General features: G+C 41.1%; 1 protein-coding gene across 2 annotated transcripts in view; it reads right to left on the bottom strand.

The window, feature by feature from the left end:
• Positions 1 to 3,257: 3,257 nt before the first annotated feature.
• The window catches only part of TMEM163 (transmembrane protein 163), an 85,048-nt gene continuing 64,947 nt past the window's right edge, over positions 3,258 to 23,358 (bottom strand). For both annotated transcript variants that reach the window (XM_030278076.4, XM_030278075.4), the window contains 4 exons: positions 21,632 to 21,728; positions 8,675 to 8,786; positions 5,303 to 5,444; positions 3,258 to 4,416 (listed from right to left, as the gene is read on the bottom strand). In XM_030278076.4, coding sequence (XP_030133936.1) covers positions 4,356 to 4,416; positions 5,303 to 5,444; positions 8,675 to 8,786; positions 21,632 to 21,728 — 412 coding nt within the window. In that variant the 3' untranslated portion in view covers positions 3,258 to 4,355. The remainder of the gene's footprint in view (positions 4,417 to 5,302; positions 5,445 to 8,674; positions 8,787 to 21,631; positions 21,729 to 23,358) is intronic.

The following is a 23,358-nucleotide window of genomic DNA, read 5'->3' on the forward strand; positions in this document are numbered from 1 at the left end:
TGACACAATGGGACATTTCCCAGTTACTTGCCAAAATAACTTGGGAGAAAACGAACTTTGGGTCTGCCTGCAGCTGAGTGTGGTGCTGGTGTCAGCCCCTGCAGGACCTGAACTCAGCTCCCCTTCTCCTGCAGCTCCTGGTGAGTGGGCTGGAGGCTTGGGGGCAGCTGTGCCCACTATGGGGCAGCTGATCTCACTGAACAGGGAAAAAGCAGGAACTGTTCAGTGCTACCTCCAATACCAATCCCCTGGCTGAAAGGAAAACAGCAGCTCCCAGTCTTCAGGGGAACAGGAGAGGGAAACATCCCTGGCTGGTCTGCTGCTTGCATTAATTATGCTCTCACATTGCATAACCTGGCCCCACATGCCAGGCCACAGGAATGTGTTTTTGTGTGCTACTCCTGTGCAGCTCCTGGTCCCGGATAAACACAGCCAGAGGCACAGGGATGGCTCTGTCACAGCTCCTCTCGGTGGCAGCACACCCAACACAGGCAGAGAGGTGAGAAATCACTGCCAGCACAGCACAACTGTGTGCAACCCCTGTGTGAAGCATCTACACAAGTCTGTGAATTCCAGGGATAAACTCTGTTCAAGGAGCTTCCTTAGCTCTTTATCTGACTGCCAAGGAAAAATGTCTTGTCAGGTTGGGAACAAACATTCCTGGTCTGCATGCTATTAAGGCTTAATAGATGGACTGGATGACCTTGGGCTGGATGACATTTAAAGATCCCTTCCACCCCAAACTATTCCATTAATCCTTGTCCCGTGGCCTAGCATCTCCATGAGCTGGCCCACAAAAAAGAATGCCAGAAATGCCTTCACTTTTTCCCAGGCAGCTGGGATTGCAGAAATGCACGTGGCATTAGCAGTGGTGAGCACCTTCATGGTACATTCCCAGCTGCAGGCATACCTACAGCTGAATTTGCCCACATCAGAGGAGCTTCTTGTCTGGGATCTCTGCTTTAGGTACATTCCTGGAACATCATCAGGGAGCTTCTTTTGAGGCTCATTTTCCACCACGGTTAGATGATGCTTATTTATGGTCTGCCTATTATAGCAAGAAGTAAAATGGAATAAATCAGCAGCAGATGTTAGTGTGGTGATTTTTTAAATGACAATCAAGATTCAAAAAAAAATCTGGCTTTTAGCTATAAGTGAACATTGTAATTTCCTATGCCTACCTGGTGTCTGTGCATCATGGCTGGGGATTCAAGATTGCAGCTGGTGTAATCCTGACAGAGGTTTTGAGCTCCCTTCTCTGCTGAACAATATGGCCAGATTCAAAGCATCTGCTCAGTGTCACAGTCACTTTCAGGGATTAATTTGCAATTCTGAGCTTGGCCAGACTTTAACAAGTGTCAGCTTACAGCCTCATTCTGACCAGTGCTGTTCCTTGTGTGAGCACTGAGGCTCCTTCCCTGTGCACAACAAAGAGCCCTTGGCAGTGCTGAGGGCTGCTGTGATCATCAGGCAGGTTATTATGCTGGCCAGTGCCAAGGTTCAGGTGATTAGTCCGAGTGCTTTTGAGCTGTTGAAGCTTTTGAAACGTCCACCTTCCCTTAGCCTAGCTGGAAGCACACTTGCCATCTCATAGTTGGAAAAAATCAACTGGCACTGACATTTAATAAAAAAACCTCATATAGAAACTGTTCCCTCTGAGGGTGGCTGGCTCGAGCAGTGTCACAGGAGATGGATGAGCAGTTATTTTCTCTGTTATTGTCACATACCACACAGAGTATCCTTGATGCCAGCTGGCTTTATCACCATTTCTGAGATTCATACTTTCCTGGACTTTATCAAGTATCACAAGTATTTCTGTTATTTTCTTGCATTTACCTGCTAATACCGGCAATGCTTTGAAGCACCTGTGGTAACTGAAAACTCTCTGCAACTGGTTTAAATTAATCTGATAAGAGTATGATTAACTTGTTTAACCACTTTCCCTTTTCATGTGTCTGTACTTAAAAACATCCTCAGAGCATTCCAGAGTTCCAGAAGTGTGAAACTTCATTAACTGAATGTTTAACCTTCCTGTGTGCAAGAGCAGCACATCTCTGCTCCTGTTTACACTCAGCATTCTAACAGAACTATTTAATGTTTCAGCTGGGTGCTGGTTTGAGTGTCCTGCATGCTTCCAGTGGTTTAGGACTTTGGTGTGGCAAAGGTTATATCAGGAGTTCAGCCACCAGCATGTCCCTTCTCAGTTTTCTGCAGGAGTGGGCTACAAACAGGCTGCTGGACTGCATGGCCCTGGGGAGCAGTACTTCTGCAGTTCTCAAGTGTCATTCTCAAAATTAGCAATGGGACTGAGTGGGAATAAAGCCCTCAGGGAGGTGAAAAAAGGGTAAACAGTATCAAGAAAACTAACAAACCCATGAAATGTCTAATACTGCTAGGTTTACATCCTGGCTCTGTGATTCTGAGGCTGAAAATGCCTAACACTGTAAATCAGTGAGGAAATACCAGTTCACAGCTCCCTTCATGGAACTGGTGTTGAGAGAAGAAACACAACGGGAAAAACAAAAGTATAAGAACACATTAAGGTCTTGTGCAGGAAGACAGGGTCTTGGGGTGGCATTTGATATTTAAAAATCCACCTGTGCTGAGTACAGTGAGCAATCCTACTCTTTCCAGTCCTTCTGGAGTCCTTGCTGACTGCTCCTCTGAAGTAGCTCCTTTGTCACCTTAGAGCTGAGTGACACCATCCTGTGACAGCAAGGCACAAGCAGCATCAGCACTGATAGAGCCACTTAGCATACAAATACTTATACAAACTTAATTGATCCAAAGTACATGAAACAAACTATAGCAGCAGGGCAATTTCATTTTGCCATAAGGAATCCTGTATCAAGGCATGTTCTCTTTCCAACACTGTCACTCTCATATGGGTACTGCCAGGTCAGGGAAACCACTGGGGGGTCTCTTCCAACACCTATCAGTGGGAGTGGGCTTTTTCTATATACCTGGTCAAGTCCCAGATGATGGGAAATGCAGTTTTAACATCACACCTGGGAAAAAAATAGTGTCTCCACTGTACATCCCTCACTGGTCAGTATAATTGTACATCCACTCTCGTCCAGTCTCTTGTTATGTACTAGAAATGGGCATTTCTAGCTGCTCACCTACTTACCATGGCCTTATTTCAAACTCTATAGTGGTCTGTCCTATTTTTTATTCACCTGTGATAAATAGAAGCAGTAATACTGATTCTCTGTTGTGAAAACGGACCTGGAATACATCAAATAAAGAGAAAATGGTTATAGCCAGAGAATCCAGTTTAATAGGCCGCTATACAGGAAGACTTTGTTCTATCATACATTCTGGAAATAGTTTTCAAATGTTACTTACAGATACTGTATAAAATAGATACCAGTTTTATTGATTATACATCAAGATTCTTCGATCATTTAACCTGCTATTAAGTAATATATAAGATGTGTGGTGGAAAGTGAGCAACACTTTACAGGACAATCTAAATCTAATAAATAGATCTGTATCTCACCACGAGATTGAGCCACTGCTGTGCCGTTGTCAGACTACAGAGCAACCACAACGTCACACACACTGCTACAGCTGCACATGGTAAAATAGGAGATGAAAATCCCATTCCTTGAGCAGCTCCTCTTCCCTGCATGACTATTTTGGTTTTGGTCTGTACAGTAATACTGTGTGTGCTTGTTTGGTCCATGCAAAGCTATGAACAGTGTCTCATTAGGAAAAATAGAATTTAAATTGAAGAGGTATCGTTTCAGTTAATTTGGGGTTAAAATGCAGTATCTCTCTGATCACAGAAAGGGCAGTACCTGCTCTTTCAGGGTGTCTACTTCAACAAGAGGGTGGAAGTAGCTACTCAAGTGTTTTAAGCAACACAGCTCTTGGTGTCCAGACTCTTTGTAAGATACTCTTAGTCGAAGAGGTTAGCAAGGATTGTACTCCTGTTACAGCATGTGTTTGGGAAAATACAGGTCAGGGAGAAAAAAAATCCAAAACTCAAATCTGAAACTGGCACTTCTTTACCCACAGGCTTACCACACCATTGAGAACACTTTCACTCTGGAATATACAACATGGCAGCTGGTTCAAGCTGCAAACTGCATGTTTTCTATTGTCACAGGAATCAATAGCATACTGGAAATAAATAAGAAAAGAAAAAACCAAAAGGCTGCTGTTTGGCTGAATCGCAAGCAGTGTGCACAATATGCCAAATTTACAGAGAGATTTCCCATTCAAACAAACTTCAACAGAAACAGACCACGGGGAAACAAACTGCATGTTCAGGAAAATACCAGTGGCACCACTTGCCAAGACGTAGGATGCTGTGGTTTTACAGTCCTTGCAGGGAGAGGGCAGCAGCCTCACTCGAACATCTCGTAGTGGCGTGTTTGCCTCACCCTGGGCACCATATCAATGAGCAGCCTGCAAGGAGAGCACAAAGGATCATGCACAGGACAGCCCCAGAACGGAATATTTAAATATTTATGAATAAAAAGGAGCTCAGGTGGCGTAACAGCCTTTAGAGTTTTCCAGAACTGTTAGTTTTACAGTGGAAATTGTGATTATACCAACCTATTTAAGAGCGGTATTTCCCATTAAAATGTTAATTGAATTTTCCAAGTTGAAAAAAAAAAAAACCAAACCCACACAGCTTCCAGCTGAGCGCTGACTGCAGCCTGGCCAAGGGCTGCTTCTCTACTGGCATAATTCCAACTAAGATGCTCCATCTTCCACCTTCTCTTGTGGCATATAAGCCATAAGGGATAAAGTCCAAAATTTGTGTGGCAGAAGTGAATGGCAGAGCTCTGTTTTGTTTTTTATTCTGTTTCTGGTGTGAATCAAGAAAGCATCTTAAAATTCAAGAGAAACAGCATCTGAAACATGAGCAGGAACCTGCAGAAGTTGCCAAAGGTGGGGCTGGGATGGAAATCAATAGCAAGATCCCTCTTTGAAACCTGGGCACCTTTCCTTTAATCCAAAGGCAAAGCAGAGCTCAGAAATGCGCCATAAATGCAAGGAAGACTGATTTTATCCATCATTTGTGGTTATTTTGGAGATATTTTATTTCAAGTATACAAGAATCTAAAATTATTCCAATTTCTTTTTAAGTCCTGGTTGCTTTCCAGCTGATGTGGAGGACACAGGCCTTTATAACCCTTTCCACACACTCTGCTCCAGCATTGTCTAATAAATTCCAGGGACTGATTTCACTGGAATTACCTAAACCATTACAGGTGTGACCTCCTATGTCTCAGGGCCAGCCCATCTGCTGGACACAGGGCCCTGCCTGCTCCCAGGAGATACTCACTTGATTCCATAGGCAGATATTGTAAGTCCAATTAACACTCCTATACTGCCATCCAGGTACCAGACAGAAGAATTGTGTTTAAATACTTCTGCACTAAGAAGGATGGAAAATCCCATTATTCCACCCACAAGAGAGTTGAAACCTAGAAGGGGGAAAAGAAATAATTAAAGGATGAACACCGGGAGCTCATGGAAAGGAAAATGGTTTTACACAGTGACCTGTCAAAGGCCCTCTCTTGGAGCTTTTATCCCATTCCATATATTTATTTACATACTTGGCACCATTGCTTAGAGCTATAGACATTGCTGATGACATACAGGATAATCCTAGTAATATTTTCTATTTATGCTTTAGATAGACCACAGTAGCTTCTTATCTACTATTTACAATTCTAATGTACATCCTTTTAGATTCTTTTTTTTTTTTTTAACTTGTTCTTTTTTTCTCCAATAGAAAAGTTAATGCCCTTTTCCATTCAACTCCCGTTTGATTGGTTATTAATTTGGGGTTTTATAAGTCATTCCTTGTGTTCTGTTTTTCAACTCCACATTCCCTTTTTCTGATTTTTTTTCCACAATAACCCAAAAGTTACCCCTGTTGTTCTACACACACAAAAAAAGTCTGAGAATGCATTAATTTGGTAGATCCATACACTATTTAACCTAGATAACAAATGAAATATTAGACTTGAAATATTCTTTATTGCTTGGTGAGTCAGCTCTAGCCAGCTGCTGTTTACAGGAGTTAGCCAGGTTTTTGCAATTCCCCATGACTGCCAACAATGATACACCTGACACTTTTCCTGAGCCTGTCCTTTGATCCACCCCTCTCACATCCAGTCTTTGTCTATTTACTCATTTATACTGCTTACACATGCTGAAATGGTGTATATTGTGTCTATAGATATAACAAATATAAAATATAAATTAATAATTAGAATTTTTTAACCAGTGTTACTTCCCCTGCTCCAGCTTAATTCAGAATCCATCAGCACAATGGATTCACACAAAATAATAAAACATTTTTATGCCATTTTTGGCTGATGGTTCCAAATAATTTAAAAGCTACTTGCAAAGGAAATTGTTTTCCCTTCCTGACTCTCATTCAAGCAAACCTTTCTTAGCTGATGTGGCAGGAAATCATGTAATGGCTGCAGGTATTAATCCAGACACTGTTCTGAGTGTAAGGCCAGCAGAGGAAAAAACAGGTGGCTAAATCTGGATAGGAAACAGGTAACTAAACCTACAGGAAAGTTGGCTGACATCACTGACTGTCACAGAATTGTCCTCTGGGATGTCACAAAATTCAAGGCAGGAAATGGCTATTTTTATTACCCAAAAGGCCAAGAGCTTTTGCTGTAAACAAACAGTACAAATGACATTTTGCCTCATTAGGATTCGTACATCTAGGATTTAAACAGATATTGCTGTTAAGCCCTACTCTAAAACAAAATCATTCCAAAAAAATTAAGAGAGTTTGACATACATAAAAGAGAATTTGCTGTTCTGAAAATAAGCCTATTTTTTAGGAAGAAAAATTCATGCTCCTTTTATTCAAAACAGTTTGTTGATCTGGAGCCAGGGATCACAGGAGGTAAATTAGCAGGAAACAGAAAACACTAAAAAAAGATATGCAAGGGACTGCTAAATCTGTCTCAGCTGCTGAATCACATTGTCTCTTCCTGATCGTTAATAAATCAAGTACATATGTAAATATACCCTGTGAAAGCAGATATTTAACCACACATGTTAAGATCAGCCTCCTACATTTTCTAAAGTAGTTTTAAAGGGAAGAAGAGAGATAAAAACCAGGTTGAGGTAATTGTATACTTTTTTCCCTAATTTTTTTAATCAAAGAATGAGCAGCTCAGAAGCAGTATCATTAGCATGAGGATGTAATTATGGGAAAAGAGATTTCTCTGTCATACAGGAGAACAATTCAGAGGTGGAGTTATTTTCAGTTAATATTTTGGCTGAATAAACTGCTTTTTTTCAAAAGTAAGCTACATTTTTTTAAAGGGAGGGTTCCTCATTTGCCTGCCTAGGCACAGCTCTGAAATGGCCAACGTGTCCCACTTCCACCCTGGCAGTGAAGGAAGTCAGACTCACTGGGCTGCAGTTCCCAGCATCCTTTCCAGAATCCTTTTTGCAGGTTGGAGATATTTTTGTTTTAAAATGTCTAGAGTGGCGGAGCCCATTGGAAAGAGTAAGATCTCTGAGCTGGAAGTCTGTTGGGAGATAATCCCAAATGCAGGGAGGCAATAGCTTAGTTGTAACCCCCTCACTGCTATTCTGATGCCTTTTTTGCTTCCTTCAGATTTAAAATATAAATACTCATGAAGAATTTATATAAGTGGGATGATAGAGATACTCATAGTACATGCTATCACACATCATCCAGAAAAAAATTATGTTTAATTTGCTTAAAATAAAGCAAAATTTATGTATCTCTAGAGTAAACTGAAAATTGAATTTCCTTAAAGTGAAATCTGTAGCAAAGAGTAAAATAATTTAGGCAGCACAACCCATGAATCATGAACCCCTACAGTGTCTGTTTACTGAGTATTTCCAACTGCCCTGGCAGATGAAACTGGGAGAGATCTGCAGGGAGCTGTGAAACTTCTGCAATCACTGTGGCCTCACCCATTTGAAGGGCAGATCCTTGGGATTTTTGAGGATTCGGGAGCTTGAGCCCTGTCAGTAAGAGGAATATCTGGACCTACTTTTAAAGTATGGTTTTGGAGCTCCCTTATAACCAGAAGCAGTCAGGTGCTGGGCTGATGCAGTGGTGGCAGTGAGGGGCTCCAAGGATGCTGTGGAGATCCAGCCTGTGCCAAGCCCCAGCAGGGCCAGGGCAGGGCAGGGCAGGGCTCTGTCTCTGCCCCAGCAGCTCTGCTCCCTGTGCTGACAAATGACACCAAAGGGACGCCTGCCAGCACTGTGGGTGCTGGTGGTGATCCCTGCCCAAGGCAGGCAGTTTTCTGCAGCAGACTCTGCTTCATTTGAGCTTTCCAGGCACAGGCAGGGAGGATGGAGGTGACTTAACCAAAGCTCTCTAATAAACTGGTGTCATATCCCCCTGCTGCAGCCTAACCTCTGACTAATACACCTCTAATCCATTATCTGCTCTACCTCCAACTCTGTTATTGCTTACTATCCACACATTCACTGTTTGGCTTCCACCAGGCATTCCATTTCAGCTGAGCTTTCTGTGCTAGAGACCAGTGGTACCACAGCCTGTTCCAGGGTTTGGGTTTTCTCCCATCTCCCAGTGGCTGCCTTACTTCAATGCTGTCTCACAGCTGTCATCATGAAGGTGTCCCTGGAAGAGTCTCTAAAAGCAGCAGGATCAATGTCACACTGTCACACTCACCATCGGTTATCAGTGCTCTGCTTGTAAGGACCTTTCCCAGCATAAATTTGATTACTGCCAAGACTGTGCAAAGGATCCCACTTAGAACAGAGACACTATACAGAAAATCATCCTGGGGGAAAAAAAAAAAGAGATGTCAGACATTAGTATGTCTTCTGGTCATGTCGTACCTAATAAATGAAAATAGTACTAATTACTGTGCAATTATTTGTGCTACTGAGAAACACAACCTGAGATCAAGATTTCCTACCTTATGACTGCCTCAACAGCTGGTGCTTATTTTGCTTGTATTGTCACCTGCAATTGCTTTTTGCAGCCATAATTACTGACACCTCCAATCAACAAATTGTGAATCGACCCAGCCTCCTCAGGGTTAGGAGATTATATTTACCTGTTGGGCTGAGTGCAGACTGCCAGGTCATCCTGTGCCTAATGCCAGCAGTAATGAAGTCCCCACAGGCAGGAGGAAGGCTTGAAAATAGAATCCCACTTACCAGACCAATATTGATTCTTGGTGTAAGAAATAACCATTTAATGTTGTTTCTGATTCTGGGCTTGCTTTGATTTTGTTTCATTTCCTTTTTCAAAGGTCTGGTTCAAGCTACATCCATAAAACTTCTGATGCTGATGTGCAAAGTAAAGTTTAGCTCTTTCATAGAAAACAAATTTTTCATTGGACTTCCATTTCACAGAAGCATTCCCATTGCTTAATTTGCACGTGTAACATGGGTTCCCCAGGCTCCCTCAGGAGAGAGCTGTGTGTCAGTGCAGGGCAAAGAGTTAGTTATTAGTGTTTAACACCATTCTCTAGAGGCCATCAGGAGGCCCCCAGCCCTTCCTGCTGACAGGTTTGTGCTTGGTTGGGCTGGGAGGACACTGCTGGGTGCTGACATGCTGCAATAAGGTGCCTAAAGGGGGTCCCTGTGCCTTCTTCCCCCTGAGGTACCTCAGCCCATGGGCTGCAGAAAAACCCGCAGCTCTCAGCCTGCCTGCCACCTACCCACAGAGCTTTGAGTTAGATTCATTTATTACTCTTGATAGAAGCTTTAATTCAAGCTGTTGCAACACCATTGCAAGTAAAGGAAATAGCAAGAATTCTTTTTAAATTTGTATCTACAGGTCTAAGTGGGCCAGTGCCACTGGGACCCTGTTCCTGATGAAAACACTCTGGTGAAAGTCCCCGTTGGTACCAAACGTTGTCATGATGATTCATCAGCAGCTCCATCCATTTTCATTATTTCAGCAGCAATTTGAAACCCAAAGAAATCAAAAAATGGGTTTGAAAGCTGCTTAGGAAGATACTGGGAATTAGATTACTGGTATAATGTACTCATATCCCTAAATAAATCATTCAATTTTTTTTATACAATTTTTGTATGTCATATGATTTTGAAATTCTACTTCACTCACATCATGAGCTCATTCTCTCTAGACCTGGTACAATATTAACAATATTAAGACAAAATGTACTGAGGGAAAAAGAGTAAAAAAAGAAGCAAAGAGAACACAGAAGTCAAGTACTGGGTAAAGGTAGGATAAAAAGCATTCATAAAGTTATTTTAACAGAACAGCTGAAAAATATCCAGGCAATTTCCGAGTGCTAGGGAAGGACTAAGGAAATAGTGGCAATATTTGGTTGCTGTCAATCTAACAAGGAAATTTGAGAGTTCTCAGAAGGTCTGAAATGCCAACAAAGCTTCAAAACTCTGGACAAGCTTTGCAAAAAGCACTCAAAATTTGAGATCCTTGTCAAAACTATGCCTCTAATTTTGATGCATCTTTCTCAAAAATGTGTATTTTCAGTGCCCAAAGACCTCATTTTGATAGTTTAACAAGTTCTAATGTGTTAATCTAATCTCATCTAATATTTTACCTAATATTTAATATACAGCGTAAATGTAAGGCTCCAGTTGCTGAACAGGCTTTTTTATAGAGGATACATATTCAGGATCTAGAAATTGTTTTTAAGTTTGACTTTTTTTTTTCTCCCCACTGAATCACATAAGACTATAGTGTCACAACAAGACTCATTTTGTTCTCGATACTAACCCAATAACCACTGATAAAGCAAAAGACCAAACAAATCGAAGCTCCTTTGTAATCACTGTGGATGCAAGAAAGGGAAGAAATTAAAAAACCCTGCTCCAAATGCAGACACTTTCGGCTGTGCCAAACATCTTTTTGGGAGGCGATATTCCCAGTTTTACTCCTGAACAATTCCCAAAATCCGTAAAGAACACCCAAAAACTCTAAAGAACATCCAAAATCCCTAAACATCACCCAAAATCCCTAAACATCACCCAAAATCCCTAAAGATCACCCCAAATCTCCAAACGCCACTGAAGCAGCAGCTCCTCGCAGGAGCCACCGGGAGGCGGCAGATCCCGCACGAACCGAGCGCGGCTGCGAGCACCAAACCCAAGAGGAAAAAAGCCTTTCAAACTCTCTTTTTTCAGTACTTCTCTGCTCTTTCTGGCTGTGCAGCCGCCCCGGAGCTGGAAGAAGAAGAGTGAGGTTATTTGCTGCTGCCAAGAAGGTTTTGCGGGTGCACCAGAGCAGCCCAAAGCGGGGATGCTCAGCCAGGTGAGGGTGAAAGAGAAGAGAAGCAGCTCACGACGTTGCCTTGGCACTGTTTTGCTGCCAAGCAGCTGGAAGTGGTTTGGGACAGCAGGATTCAATGAATTAGCCGAGGGAAGGCTGCTGTGGGCTGGAGCAGAGGTGTGGGACACCTCTGTGACAAACGAGTGACAAACGCGCTGCGCTGCAGCGCTGCGGGCACCAGAGAGTTAAACGCGTCACCCCGCGGCTGTGAAATGATTCCCATCAAACGAACTCATCCTTCGGAGAGATGAAGGGAAGAAAAGCCGTAACGGAGATCTAAATTAATAAAATAAGCCGAGCCATCTGGCACCATCTCCCTCCGGATCCTCCCGCAGCCCTGCCCTCTCGGTACCCCTTGCCTTCCCATCTGACAGTCATTAGGAGCACGGAGCACATCCAGCCAGGCTCACCCCACGTGTCCTTGGTGTTATTTTAATTAAAGCAGCAGCAAATTGTGACAGATGATAAAAATTTAAATTCTGATCGTTTCCATACGATGAAGGCTTCCCGGTGTGGTAAATAAAGCGCCTTCCTTTTCCATTTCTTTTCATCATATTCCCTCACTGCTACTACGCTGCACATGAGACCTCAATTAAAGGACACCTATATCTGATTAGATGGCTTCATATATAGACCAGCACTGTACATAAAGCAAGGTGCCCGTCCTGGGTTTCCTTCTCATTACACAGCACTTTAATAGCTACACTGTCCCTACTTAAGATTTATTTTATGCTAGGTTTTATACTGTGGTTTTATGTTTTCTTTCCCAGAAGAAAGCTTTCCTAGGAATAAAATCTTTTCCTCTTTTACCATTCCTAAGAAAGGAATAATAGAAGTCAGCAGGCAGCTTTCCTCCACTTTATCCAAATGCATTGTCCCCAGCTGTGCAGTTGAGAAGAGTGGGTTGCAAAATTGTCACAACAGTTCTGTCCCTGCTTTCAAGGATTTCACCAAAAGCAGCAGTACTCTTATGGCTTAAGAAAGTTTGTTGGTTTCTATGTTGCAGCTTGGATCTCTTCCTGAATCTATTGTAGAATGTAAAAAAATAAAAAAACTCCAATGGATTTTTCAGTGCTTGGCTTATTAGGTAGAAATATGTTAACCCAATTCCTAGCTTAGTAATGAAATTGCAGATAATTTGTGTTCCTAATCTTTCCCTAGAATGCATATTTCTAATTCTGATCCTAAAACTTTGCCCTCATTTCATGTATTATTTCTACCAGCTCCTCTCTCCCCACTTTCCTTTAGTTAAAGTCCTTCCACTTCTGAGATATAAAAATGTTCTCATTTCACTTGCACTGTACAGCGTGGAGTTAAAAGATATTCACTGGAAGCTCCATATTTTCCTGGTCACTCATCCTACTGCAAAATCCCAGAACAAGCTGCTTCTCCCACCCCAACAGCTGTAGACCTTCTTCCACTCCTCTGCTCTCCCTGAACCAGCCAAAAGTTCCTCCACACTCCTGCAGGAGCTGGGAATTACTGATACTGCCTTTTTCATGCCATTTTTTCCCTTTCCAGAGAAGCTGGTGTCTCACAGTGTTTTGCCTCTCCTCTGCTGAGCCTGGCTCCTCTTGGCTGAGGAGGTAGGGATGTGTTTCTGGAATGCTACAGATGGTGTTGGCAGGAGCAAAGTCATGGCTGGCCCAAACTGAGCTGAGTTTGTTTTGTTAAATATTAATTTTGCCCATCTCTGCAACTCACCATCTGTCTCCTGGAGCCCAGCAATGACCCTTCTTCAGTCCAGGTGCTTGGTGACCATCCTCCCCAGCACCTGCCAGGCTCTGCTCCCACCCTGCTCCCCATCCCTACACTCACACTTCCCACAGCCTTCCGCTCCTCCAGCTCCCCCAGCAGCTGCTAAATCATCTGGGCACACTGGGATCACCAAAAGCCCCTCAGCAGAGCAGTTACTCAGTCAAAAAGGACTCCCTCTTCTTCCCCTGAAGGATTATGTTACTATATAGAGAGCAACAACAGAGATGTTTCTAATACAAACACTTAAAAAGAGGAAAAAAAAAAAAGTCCAAATCTCTCACATTTTCTCTTAATAAATAGTTTATATAATCAGTCTAAAGGCAGCTCCTGGGAAGCCAGAGGGTCTCTCTCACTAGCAAGCTTCAAAAGGGATGAGTTTTAATTGCACTTCACTGTTAGAAAACAAACCAACAGCCCAGTCTTGACTCAGGCAGGAGACAGTCTCTTCACATGGAGATACAAAGATCTATTATTAGTGCAAAAAAAAAAAAAAATCTTATGAATGTTTAAACTTGTCTTTGGTGTGACAAAGCAATCCCACAGCACAGAATGCTTTTTCAAGAAACAGATAACAAAGACAGGGTGTGCTGGATGACATGGCATGGCACGGGGGGGACAGGAGCTGAGGGACTGGGAGCTGCAGAAAACTCTCTTAGGTGACCTTAGGACTCCTGCAAAGGATCTGCTTAACTATTAGTTCAGTCATGCTTCCCGTTCTCCCAGAATTCATCCACACTGTTTAAACACCAAAGTTATGAAACATAAATTAAAATTATATTTGTCCACCCTCAGAGGAGCGAGACTGATTTTTCCAATGAGCAGGGAGCCGAGACCAGCAATGCATTCCACATCACCCACCAAGTGGGCAGCAGATACCAGCTTTTCTTTCTTATAAAATCTGGAAAAATCTCTTTCTGGTAAAATCTGGAAACGAGGCTTTTCACCTAAGCAAAGAATAATGTGTAGCTGTTCATTTGCCCTAACCCTGGCTTACTCTTCAATTCAAGTATCCACAACATTCTCAACAACCTGCAAGAAGCACATGTATTTTAGGCCAAACTCCAAGCCATACATAGAAATAACAATTATAAAGCAAGATTCTAATGTATAATTAATGTATATGATACTCTGATTTGAAATGGCAAGCAATAAATTATGTATGAGGTTTATAAATGTATAGGGAAACCTGTATAAGGACATATGTGTATGCAATCCTAAGTGTTATTTGTTATGTTGCTCCTGGCCTATAATTCAACTGCTGATATTGTTGAATACGTGTTTATGATGTGTTTATTTTAAACTATTAAACTAATAAATCAATTAGAGCTCACAAAGCTACACTGTGCCACCCCTACCTTCCTTTTTCAGCTGTAATCAATAACATACAATACAATAACATATGGCCTAATTTTTCAAGAGATTTCATTTATAAAAGCATTGGAGGCACCACACGAGATGGGTGCATGTCCTTCATACCCAAACTGATTACATCTTTCCTTTGTTCTGCAGGAAATGTCACAAATATTGCATGATGCTTGCTTACTCTTGCAAAAAAGTGTCCTTTGCCATACTAATGAGGACAAATGCCAAACTGCATTGACATTACATGTGTTATACTATTACCCAGGGAAATGCAAGCAGTAACTGAATAGTAAATGGATATTGATTTACAACCCCAGGTGAAATTAAAACAGTCTTTCTCAGTGAGGTTGGGTTGGGCTTTTTGAGCCTTCTTCAAGAAACAAGAAAAAGTCTGCAAATTCTTTGTGACAATGGTCAAAATAAAGCACATAATTCACATCTAAATTATATTTGTACTACCCAAGAATATCTAGTACTTGACAGGATAAAGGTAAAGGGGCAAATGATGAAGGGTTTTTTATCACAAAGCTGGCAAGCACTAACAGCAGCAAATGCAAACACAAAGCGATGCTCAAAACCCACACTCAAGGATTTTCAGATTCCTTTCTCATATATTAATAAAATGTCAAAAATCACTAAAATTTACACAGAAATCCAAGCATGTCATCAACAGTATGCAAAATCACTATTCCTTCTTATTTGTAGTGAAATGTGTGTGTATCAAATCCTCAGGGACAGCACTGGCTGTGGATATTGCTCTCTGAAACATCAATAAAGGAATGGTAATTCCTTCCCCTATTGGGAATTATCTTATTATGGCTAACACAGGTTGCAGAACAAATGCTGAAAGTAACAATAAGGGAAATATTCTGAATCTCATAGCTAGGGGAAAGGGAGCCTCAGTAAATTATTTCTGAGCCAACAAGAAATTATTCTATTTTAGGTTCAACACTCATCATTGTAGGAAAAGAACCCATCTTAAATTACATTATCTGAGAAATATTCATTTAAAATTAACCTGAAGGATAAACAAAAATGAAGACTTTCTCTTCCAAATGTCAATTACCGATTAGCTTTTTAATTCAGGTGTATTGAACAAGAGCTAAAATTATCAGAAATTTTAATTCCAAACACTCCAGAAAGAAGAGCAGCTGGCCTACTTCATCTAACACTTTCAGCAAGTGTTGGAACAAAGGAAAAAAAGAAAAAGCGGGAGGGGGGAAAAAAGTCAAAGATCTGGCTGGTGAAAAATATTTCCTTGGGGATCAATGATATAAAACTGAAATAACTGCAGCATGTCATGATGAAGCAGGCCCATACAGAATAAATATTCCCAGCTAAATAAAAAATTTCCAGCTACATAAAAAATAGGACAAGAACACAGAAAGAACTGGAATTTGCAGCTGTAATGTTCCCACACATCAATGGCACATCTCTCTCTCCTGTATAAAAGTTGGTCTCTTTGGGTTTTGTAATCTTTCCCTATTTTTGGGGGTTTGATAGTGGCACTGAAAGATCCTGGGCAAGGCTGGGGGCAGGGTGTGGGCTCAAAACAGTACAGGAATCTTACCCAAAAACAAGAGTATATAAGAGTAGGAGAGAAACAGCAAGATTTCCTTGCAAACGTGCTCCAAGGCAAGTGGAACATGTCATCACAGCTCTAAATTCTTAAAATGAGGAAGCTTTAATTAAATATATTTTCAGGCAAGTGAGAATGGAGGTCGCAGCTGAACAAAGTGACTGGCATGTCCGTGTTAGCAGAAATTGTTTCCACTCCTACACCCAAATTTGCCTCCAAAGGAAAATGAAGCATCTCTACAAATCCAAGGTGAGGTTTGACATCCAAGAGACATGGGAGACAAATCCCCTCTGGAAGTGACATGAAAACTCCACTCTCCTCATTTACTCCTCTCTCCAAGAATCAGAGACCCATCACATGTTTTTTAATGCTCACAAAAGGTAATGTAAAAATCTTCAAAACTATGGGAGAGAGAAAGATCCATTCCACTTCTCACTGCACACATTCATTTTACAGCCCTCTTGGACAAACAGATCCCTTCAGTTACAATTATTCTCCTACATCTACCTTATCATCAGCCCTGAAATTCATTACTTCTTTACATAAATAATTTCAAGACATACACCATTCTATGGATCATTATTGAAGAACACTGCTCTACATCACATACACCAAAAAACATAGGGGATTGTGTCTTGAACACTGAGGATTATTGTTATATCTCAGTTGCTTGAAAATGAACTTTGCCACACAGTTAAGAGATGTATAATTCATAAAAATACAGAATTATATAGTAAGTGTATAATTACTTGTCTGGCCAACTCTCCTGACACAGAATATAATTTTTCAGGGGAGGCTTCTTTTTAATTATATATAAATATAAAGTTCAGTGAAAAGGGAAAACCATAAGTTTACCTAATAATGACAATTTCTGGACTTGCTGCTAACTGCAGGAAATGAAATCTACAGTTAAAGTTCTCTAAAATATCAATTCAGTGCTAAACAGTAATTTGCAAAAATGAACATATTGCATAAATCCCTGGTGACCCTTATCCTTTGAATTCTATGGGCTCTCCAGGCTTCCTCATCTAAAGATGGAAATAAAATTAGAAAGAAAGGCATGAAGAAAGTCACTGAAGACCAAATTTGGGCCTTTTGGGCCAGCAGGACCATGGTTGCTGTTGCATGTAGGAAATACACACACTACCAAAGTCAAAATTCCAGACAAACAATTCTCATTAAACTCATCCAAGTTATTTTAAACTAATTAATCTACCTAGTGATTCATATCCTGCCTTACAGGCTATGCCAAAGTTAACTACAGTCGTTAGCATATCAAGCTAGGGAAGCAAAAGGAGAAATACACTATTTCTGTGTTTCCCAAGGTTTTGAGGCATTCAAAAGAATTACAGAATCACTGCTTATGCTGAAAGCCTGTGTTGTGATGGAGCACTACCCACTGTTGATTTTTACACAGCAAGAGGTAACACAAACAAGAAGCAGAAAAGCAAGGCAGAAGCAATATTAAGAAATACAAAAAGTCAGGAGCTCTAATTGTCCTCCCTCCTGTGCCAGTGCAGCTCAAGAGTACTGTCATCCACAGGGTTTCTACAAAATTACATTCAGCATGGAAGGAAAGAGAATTTAAATGGGTGACTGGAAAATGCCTGACTGAGCTAACCATGAGCTCCTGCCCTGTGAATTGAGCACCTCTCTGCAGTCTGGCAAGAATCTGTGGACATTTAAGTCCCTTACAGAATGGGGAAGTCAAGGTGGAAATGCCATTAATGCGCAGTAAACCTGTCATTCTCTTCCTGGTTCTCTGAATCCTTCTGAGGATAGCCAGACCTGCACCTGAAAGCATCATATGAAATGACAACAATACAGAAGACTCCTGTTTCTAAGTGTCCATGTAAGTAAAAGAATATCTGTTCAAAACGTTTGGAAAATATTTCAAATAATTTCTTAATCATGTGATTTTTATATTTTCTCTTATTGCTAGCATTTTCATGTAGGCAAATCTTTCAAGATTCACTTTAAGGACAACATAATCTCTACATCAAAGAATTCAAAAATTTTTCCAAGAAATCTTTTTTGCTATGTGCATACTAAGAACTGACAGATACATACCCAGTGTATCTCAAATGCAACAAGAAATAAAATGAACTTCCTATAACTGATCCAGAATAATTCAAAAGTTACTGACTCTGCTTTTAGGATTTTATTCATAGCTCTTTACAATTAGCAAGTAGATCCTTAAGTATCCAATCTGTTTAATTTCTAAAATTAAACTTGTCCATATCATAGTATTTTCTCCAAAACGTCTGTAATTTAAAATGAACTCAGAGAAATTATTACGAAGCTCCTGAATTTTACCAGAAATAAAGACATAAAAAGATACTTTATAGCTCTGAGAACAATGCAGTCAGTCATATTGCTTTGCATTATTATTATCATTAGGTTAATCTTGAATTCTCCACGTAGAGCAGTGCATTCCAAACCATCTCCCTTCTCAGGGCTGACAGTACCAACTTTGTGTTCAGCATCTGAACATCAAGAGCATCATTTTCCAGTTGGGTTTTTGCCACGTTATCTCCCTTAAGATTGAAGTCACACAGCTAAAATTTCACAAGGTGCTTTAAAAATTACCCACATTTTCAGTGACCTTTGCTGCAATAAAGGGCAATAAGGATTTAACTGTAAAAAAAAAAAAAAAAAAAAAAAAAATCACACAACTCTGACTCACATGTGAAACTTCTGTTGAGGCACAGATCCTCTTAATTTAGTGCTGAGCTCTTCACACCAGTTTTATACCAGTTTGGGACACCAGTGGAGGCACACTACCTTTCCTTGGTCTTAATGTCCTGTTCTTGCTCACACCATGAGGATAATTCCCTGGTCTCAGAATAGCAAGTTAATATCAAATCCCAGTAACACAGGTATCACCACCAAAAAATACTTCAGGTCACCATTTTGATGCAGAACTGGTTACTTCACTGCTATGCAAAAAACTACTAACAGAAGACATTGTTCCTGTTATATATATGAAATATATCCATACATTAAAACCAAATTACATGGTAAGATTCTACAGGAATTAGTACCATTAGCAATTAGTCCATCCGTGGCCCAAGAAGTAGAAGACAGCACCCTGGACAAATGAGCAGAGGCAGAAACTTCTTCCTCCTACTGATGAAATTTGAGCAGATTTCCCCCCTGCTCAGATGCTGATGATATGGCCTGGGCAGGTGCAGCTTTGTTGGGAGCCCAATCAATCAACAAAGACACAAACAACTGAGAACTACAACTATTTCTGCTTAGAGCAGCTAAGGGAGCAACGAGCAACCTGAAAATCAGTGTCACAGTTAGGCACAGCTAGGGCAACTAGGGCAACATCCTCTTCCCCCAATTAATTTTAATGCTGGCAACCCCTAGGCATTATACCTCACTGGCCATGACTTGTAGCAGTGGTGCTGTCCTCTGAGCCTTCCCATTTTTCACTTTATTCTGAGTTTGCACAGAGATATTTCACCTGCCACACAACCCCTGCTGAATCAGTTTGCCACAGGGAGATGTACTGAAGGCTTTGAAATTAAAATTCTTGCCATGCCATTTGGGAGACATTGAACAAAAGTACCATCTCTTGTCATCCCATGCTCCAGCCGACACTGCAGGCAGAATTGCCATGTATGAAAACCCTTTAGGTCTGTGTGTGTGGCTTTTACCCTGCCACCAGTCATCCACAGCCTGTGCCTTGCCAGATACATCCTTCAAACTGTTGGTAGTATTGAGTGCTTAGATGTGTGAGAGCAGTCACAGGAAGAAGATTATCCATCTATATTTATAGGTCTGATTCCATATGTTTTCCTTCTGTGACCGCATTTAAAAAACATTAAAAATGAGGTAGTACTATATTGTAAAAATAATGAAAATCATAAAATGCAAATAATAAAAAATGTTCACCATCAAAATATGAGATATTTAGCCCCATGTCAGAAATAGAACCCTCTCTTGTAGGTTGAACTTGTAATGATGAAAGAGTGAAATAGAGAGGACATGACTTTTAAACTTTTGTTCCTACAAGAGAATTATTATTTGCCCATAATGAATTAGACTGAGATATCCAAGTTAACCTGATATACACTACCAAAATTTCACGAAAATGAGTGTTTGAATTACGGTTGTAACTTCCCTTTTCCCTTCTCCTTCACTGAATCAGGACTATATATTTATTTTCTCACTAAACAGGAGTCAAACTGTAGCCAGTTTGCACAGTTTGGCTACAGACAAGTTAAGAAGTTGTCCCTTAGCTGACCATCACAGCAGGGTCTCCCTTCACCCTCACCTGCCTCCTCTTCAGCCTCACTGGCACATGCCCCATGCTCACTCCCCAACCCAGTTCTGTCAAAATGTTTTGTTTTGGGTTTAAGAACTGACTACTGAAAGTGTTTAAGCTAACCCAGATCATTCTGACAGAACCAGGCTGGTGAACCCCATGTGCTGTAATGCTGGCAAAGCTGAGGAGGCAGTAAATTATGAGGACTGGAAAAGAGGGCAAGCAAAATGCAAAGAGAACATGAATCACCTGCAGTCAAACAATGCACCTGGCTGCAGCAGTAACGTGCTCACTCGTGGGCTGTGCTACTCATCTTCACCCAGATTTCAATAAACTGCTGAAAACAAGCTTCTGGAATTGCCCAGCTCCTTGCAGGTTTCCATGAGAACACAGGACCCAGTAGGTCATCTGCACTGCTGACAGTGGGTACCAGATGGAATTCCATTTTGGCTTTTTGATTTTCCAGCTCTGCCTCCATCTCCTGGTTGAAAGGAAGGAGTTTTGGTTTCTGTGTGGTGCTGTGTTGAGAATGGCACTTGGCAGGGTGAATCCTCAATGTGAAAGGCTGAGCACACAGCCTGACCAAACTTCACAAGGGCTGAAGACAAAGCTCTGAGTCAGGTTGTGCACACAACAACTGAACTGAAGCCTCATTTTATTTGGGCACATTAGGAAGAATCTTGTGGGAGTGGAACCACTGCTGAATGGTTTTCCCAGTGAGCAGCTTGTTAAGATGAGTAGAAGTTAATAGCCAGTACTAAAAGGAAGCAAGCAGGACAGGCCAGAGCAGAGCTGAGAGAAAGGCCACTGGGGAGAGCTGCCCTACAGGCCAGGTAAGGGCTGCTTTCACAGCCAAAAGAAAGCAGAGAGCAGGAGAAAAGCCCTTTGTGATGCTCCATGGTGAGCCAGTCTAAAAGCCAGCTCTTTCACCCAGCATGCTCCCCTCACATGTTTCATCCCTGCTACACATACATGGCTCTGGAGCTGGTGGCAAGAGCTGGAAGTCATTAAAATATAATCAAAAAATATTTTTTCCACACTGAAAATAAAATATTGAAGCCACTGTAGAAACATTCTTCTCATAAAATTCTAGTACATTCATTAAGCCCAGAGAGGCCTCCAGTCCTGTGTAGAAGTTTTAAGTGATTATGCTGAGAGAGATTTGGGGTCAAACCTATAAAAAACCCATATTTAAACTCTAGAAGTAGACTAGACTCCATCACAAAAATAAAAAATACTGCTGGAAGACCAGGCAGGAAATGCACCTGCTAGATCTCCACAGAGTTCAGTGGGGCTGTTGGAAGGAGACACTGGCAATTCTCAGTCCCATTGGCAGGGCAGGGAAAAAATAAAAAAATTTAAATTACAGGAATCACCTTACCACTTCTGGAAGCACCCTCTTCGCAAGATCATGGATGGCTTTGATCACAATACATATAGATGACAGCAGGAATATGACACCCAAGATAACACAAGCCCTGGGGAAAAGAAAAAGAGAAAAATACAAAGAAGTGTTAAGAACATATTTAAAGCCTCCAACTCTTCCAGGGTTACAGAGGGTGAGAGAATATTAATAATAAAAAAATGTTTTAAGGAGCTAGAGATAGAGGCTTAAATTAAAGAACAGAATGAAACATCCAGTTCCTCTTCCATTCTTAAAACCTGGATTATGTATGAGAAGACAGGCCATACCAGATGATGTTCCTTTTTCTGATGTTTCAGAAAGACCTGCCACTTCTGCTCCTGGTGATTTATCACAGAGTCCTCTGGGGCAGGACTGTTTCTCTGTGTTCATTTGTTTTGCTAGGATGTCCCATTAGAAATAATGAAGGGAACTTCATTCTCTTTACCCAGCCAGCAGAGATATTTGGTAAATGTGGTCAGTAGCATAACAGAACCTGGAACAGCTGTTTCCTCCCCTTTCCTCCCCAGTCAGGTGTGATGTGACTCGGGAACTGGTCCACAAAAGCTGGCTGACTTGCCTAAGGCCCCTTGCTAAGCCAGTGACTGCTTGACATAAGAGACATGAACTTCCTCCAAGGATATGCTGACATTTTATCTGACAGTCACTCTCAAAGAAAAGCTTTTCTATCCCCCTCAACAGGTTTAAACCAACACAGACCCAAATTGTGAGCTGGACACTATGGATCCCACTTCTTGTGGCAATACCTACCATGGGATGCCTGCTGAATGCATCTTCCTTTTCCCTCAGCACAGCTTCTATTCCCTGCACACTTCTGGGGAAGACAGGCAAACATCCCCTAAGGGAAATGCCCTGACCACTGGCTGGATTTTGTTTCCACATAAATAGAGAGTTTGGGGTTATCTCTGTGGACTTGCCAAACACCCAAGTCTAACAGCAAATATTTTGCAAATTTTCCAGCAGATACACAACAGCTTCAGCAATCTTGATCTGTTTCTCTTATTCTCCAGCTCAGTTTTACTGTGGCAAAAGAATTCCTACCCACCTACTTACCCAGAAATAGCTAAAGTAGATAGAAGAAAAGGAAGATGATAACAACAGTGACAAGGGTATTGACAGCAGAAAGAAATGCAGGCTAAGGTTTGAATAAGTATTCAGTAGCCATATTTAGCCAGCCTAGCTTCTCCTTTATATATTGGCTTTTGGAATCCACAGCCATGCAAAATTCATGAGTATAGTACTTCAAGCAAAAAAATAGATGGTTTTTGCCTTCTTGAGCATATTGATTTATCTACAAAACCACCAAAACACAACACTCCTCTGTATCTTCTTTTAATCTCATTTGCTAGAAAGAAGTAATTTCTAACTAGTCTGCAAATCATGCAAAAATCAACTACAAATGCAAAAAATAACAAACCTCCTAAAATTAATCTGAGAAACTGTAGTACATAATAAACAAGCTGCAATTGGTTATTGTAAGCATGCTCTACTTTCACTGTACTAGACCACAAAAATTTTAATACAAGCCAGATCACTTCCATCTGCTAACAATCACTGCTGTGTAACTAAAGAGTGTTTCCAACTGCACACGAAGGGTGTTAGTGCCAAGGCGCTTGGCAAATGCAATTTCATTAATAACATTCAATTAATTAGATGAGCAAACTGCCATTTCTAAACAGGTTTAA

This window comes from Taeniopygia guttata, chromosome 7, assembly GCF_048771995.1.
Source record: "Taeniopygia guttata chromosome 7, bTaeGut7.mat, whole genome shotgun sequence".
Classification (NCBI taxonomy): Eukaryota; Metazoa; Chordata; class Aves; order Passeriformes; family Estrildidae; genus Taeniopygia; species Taeniopygia guttata.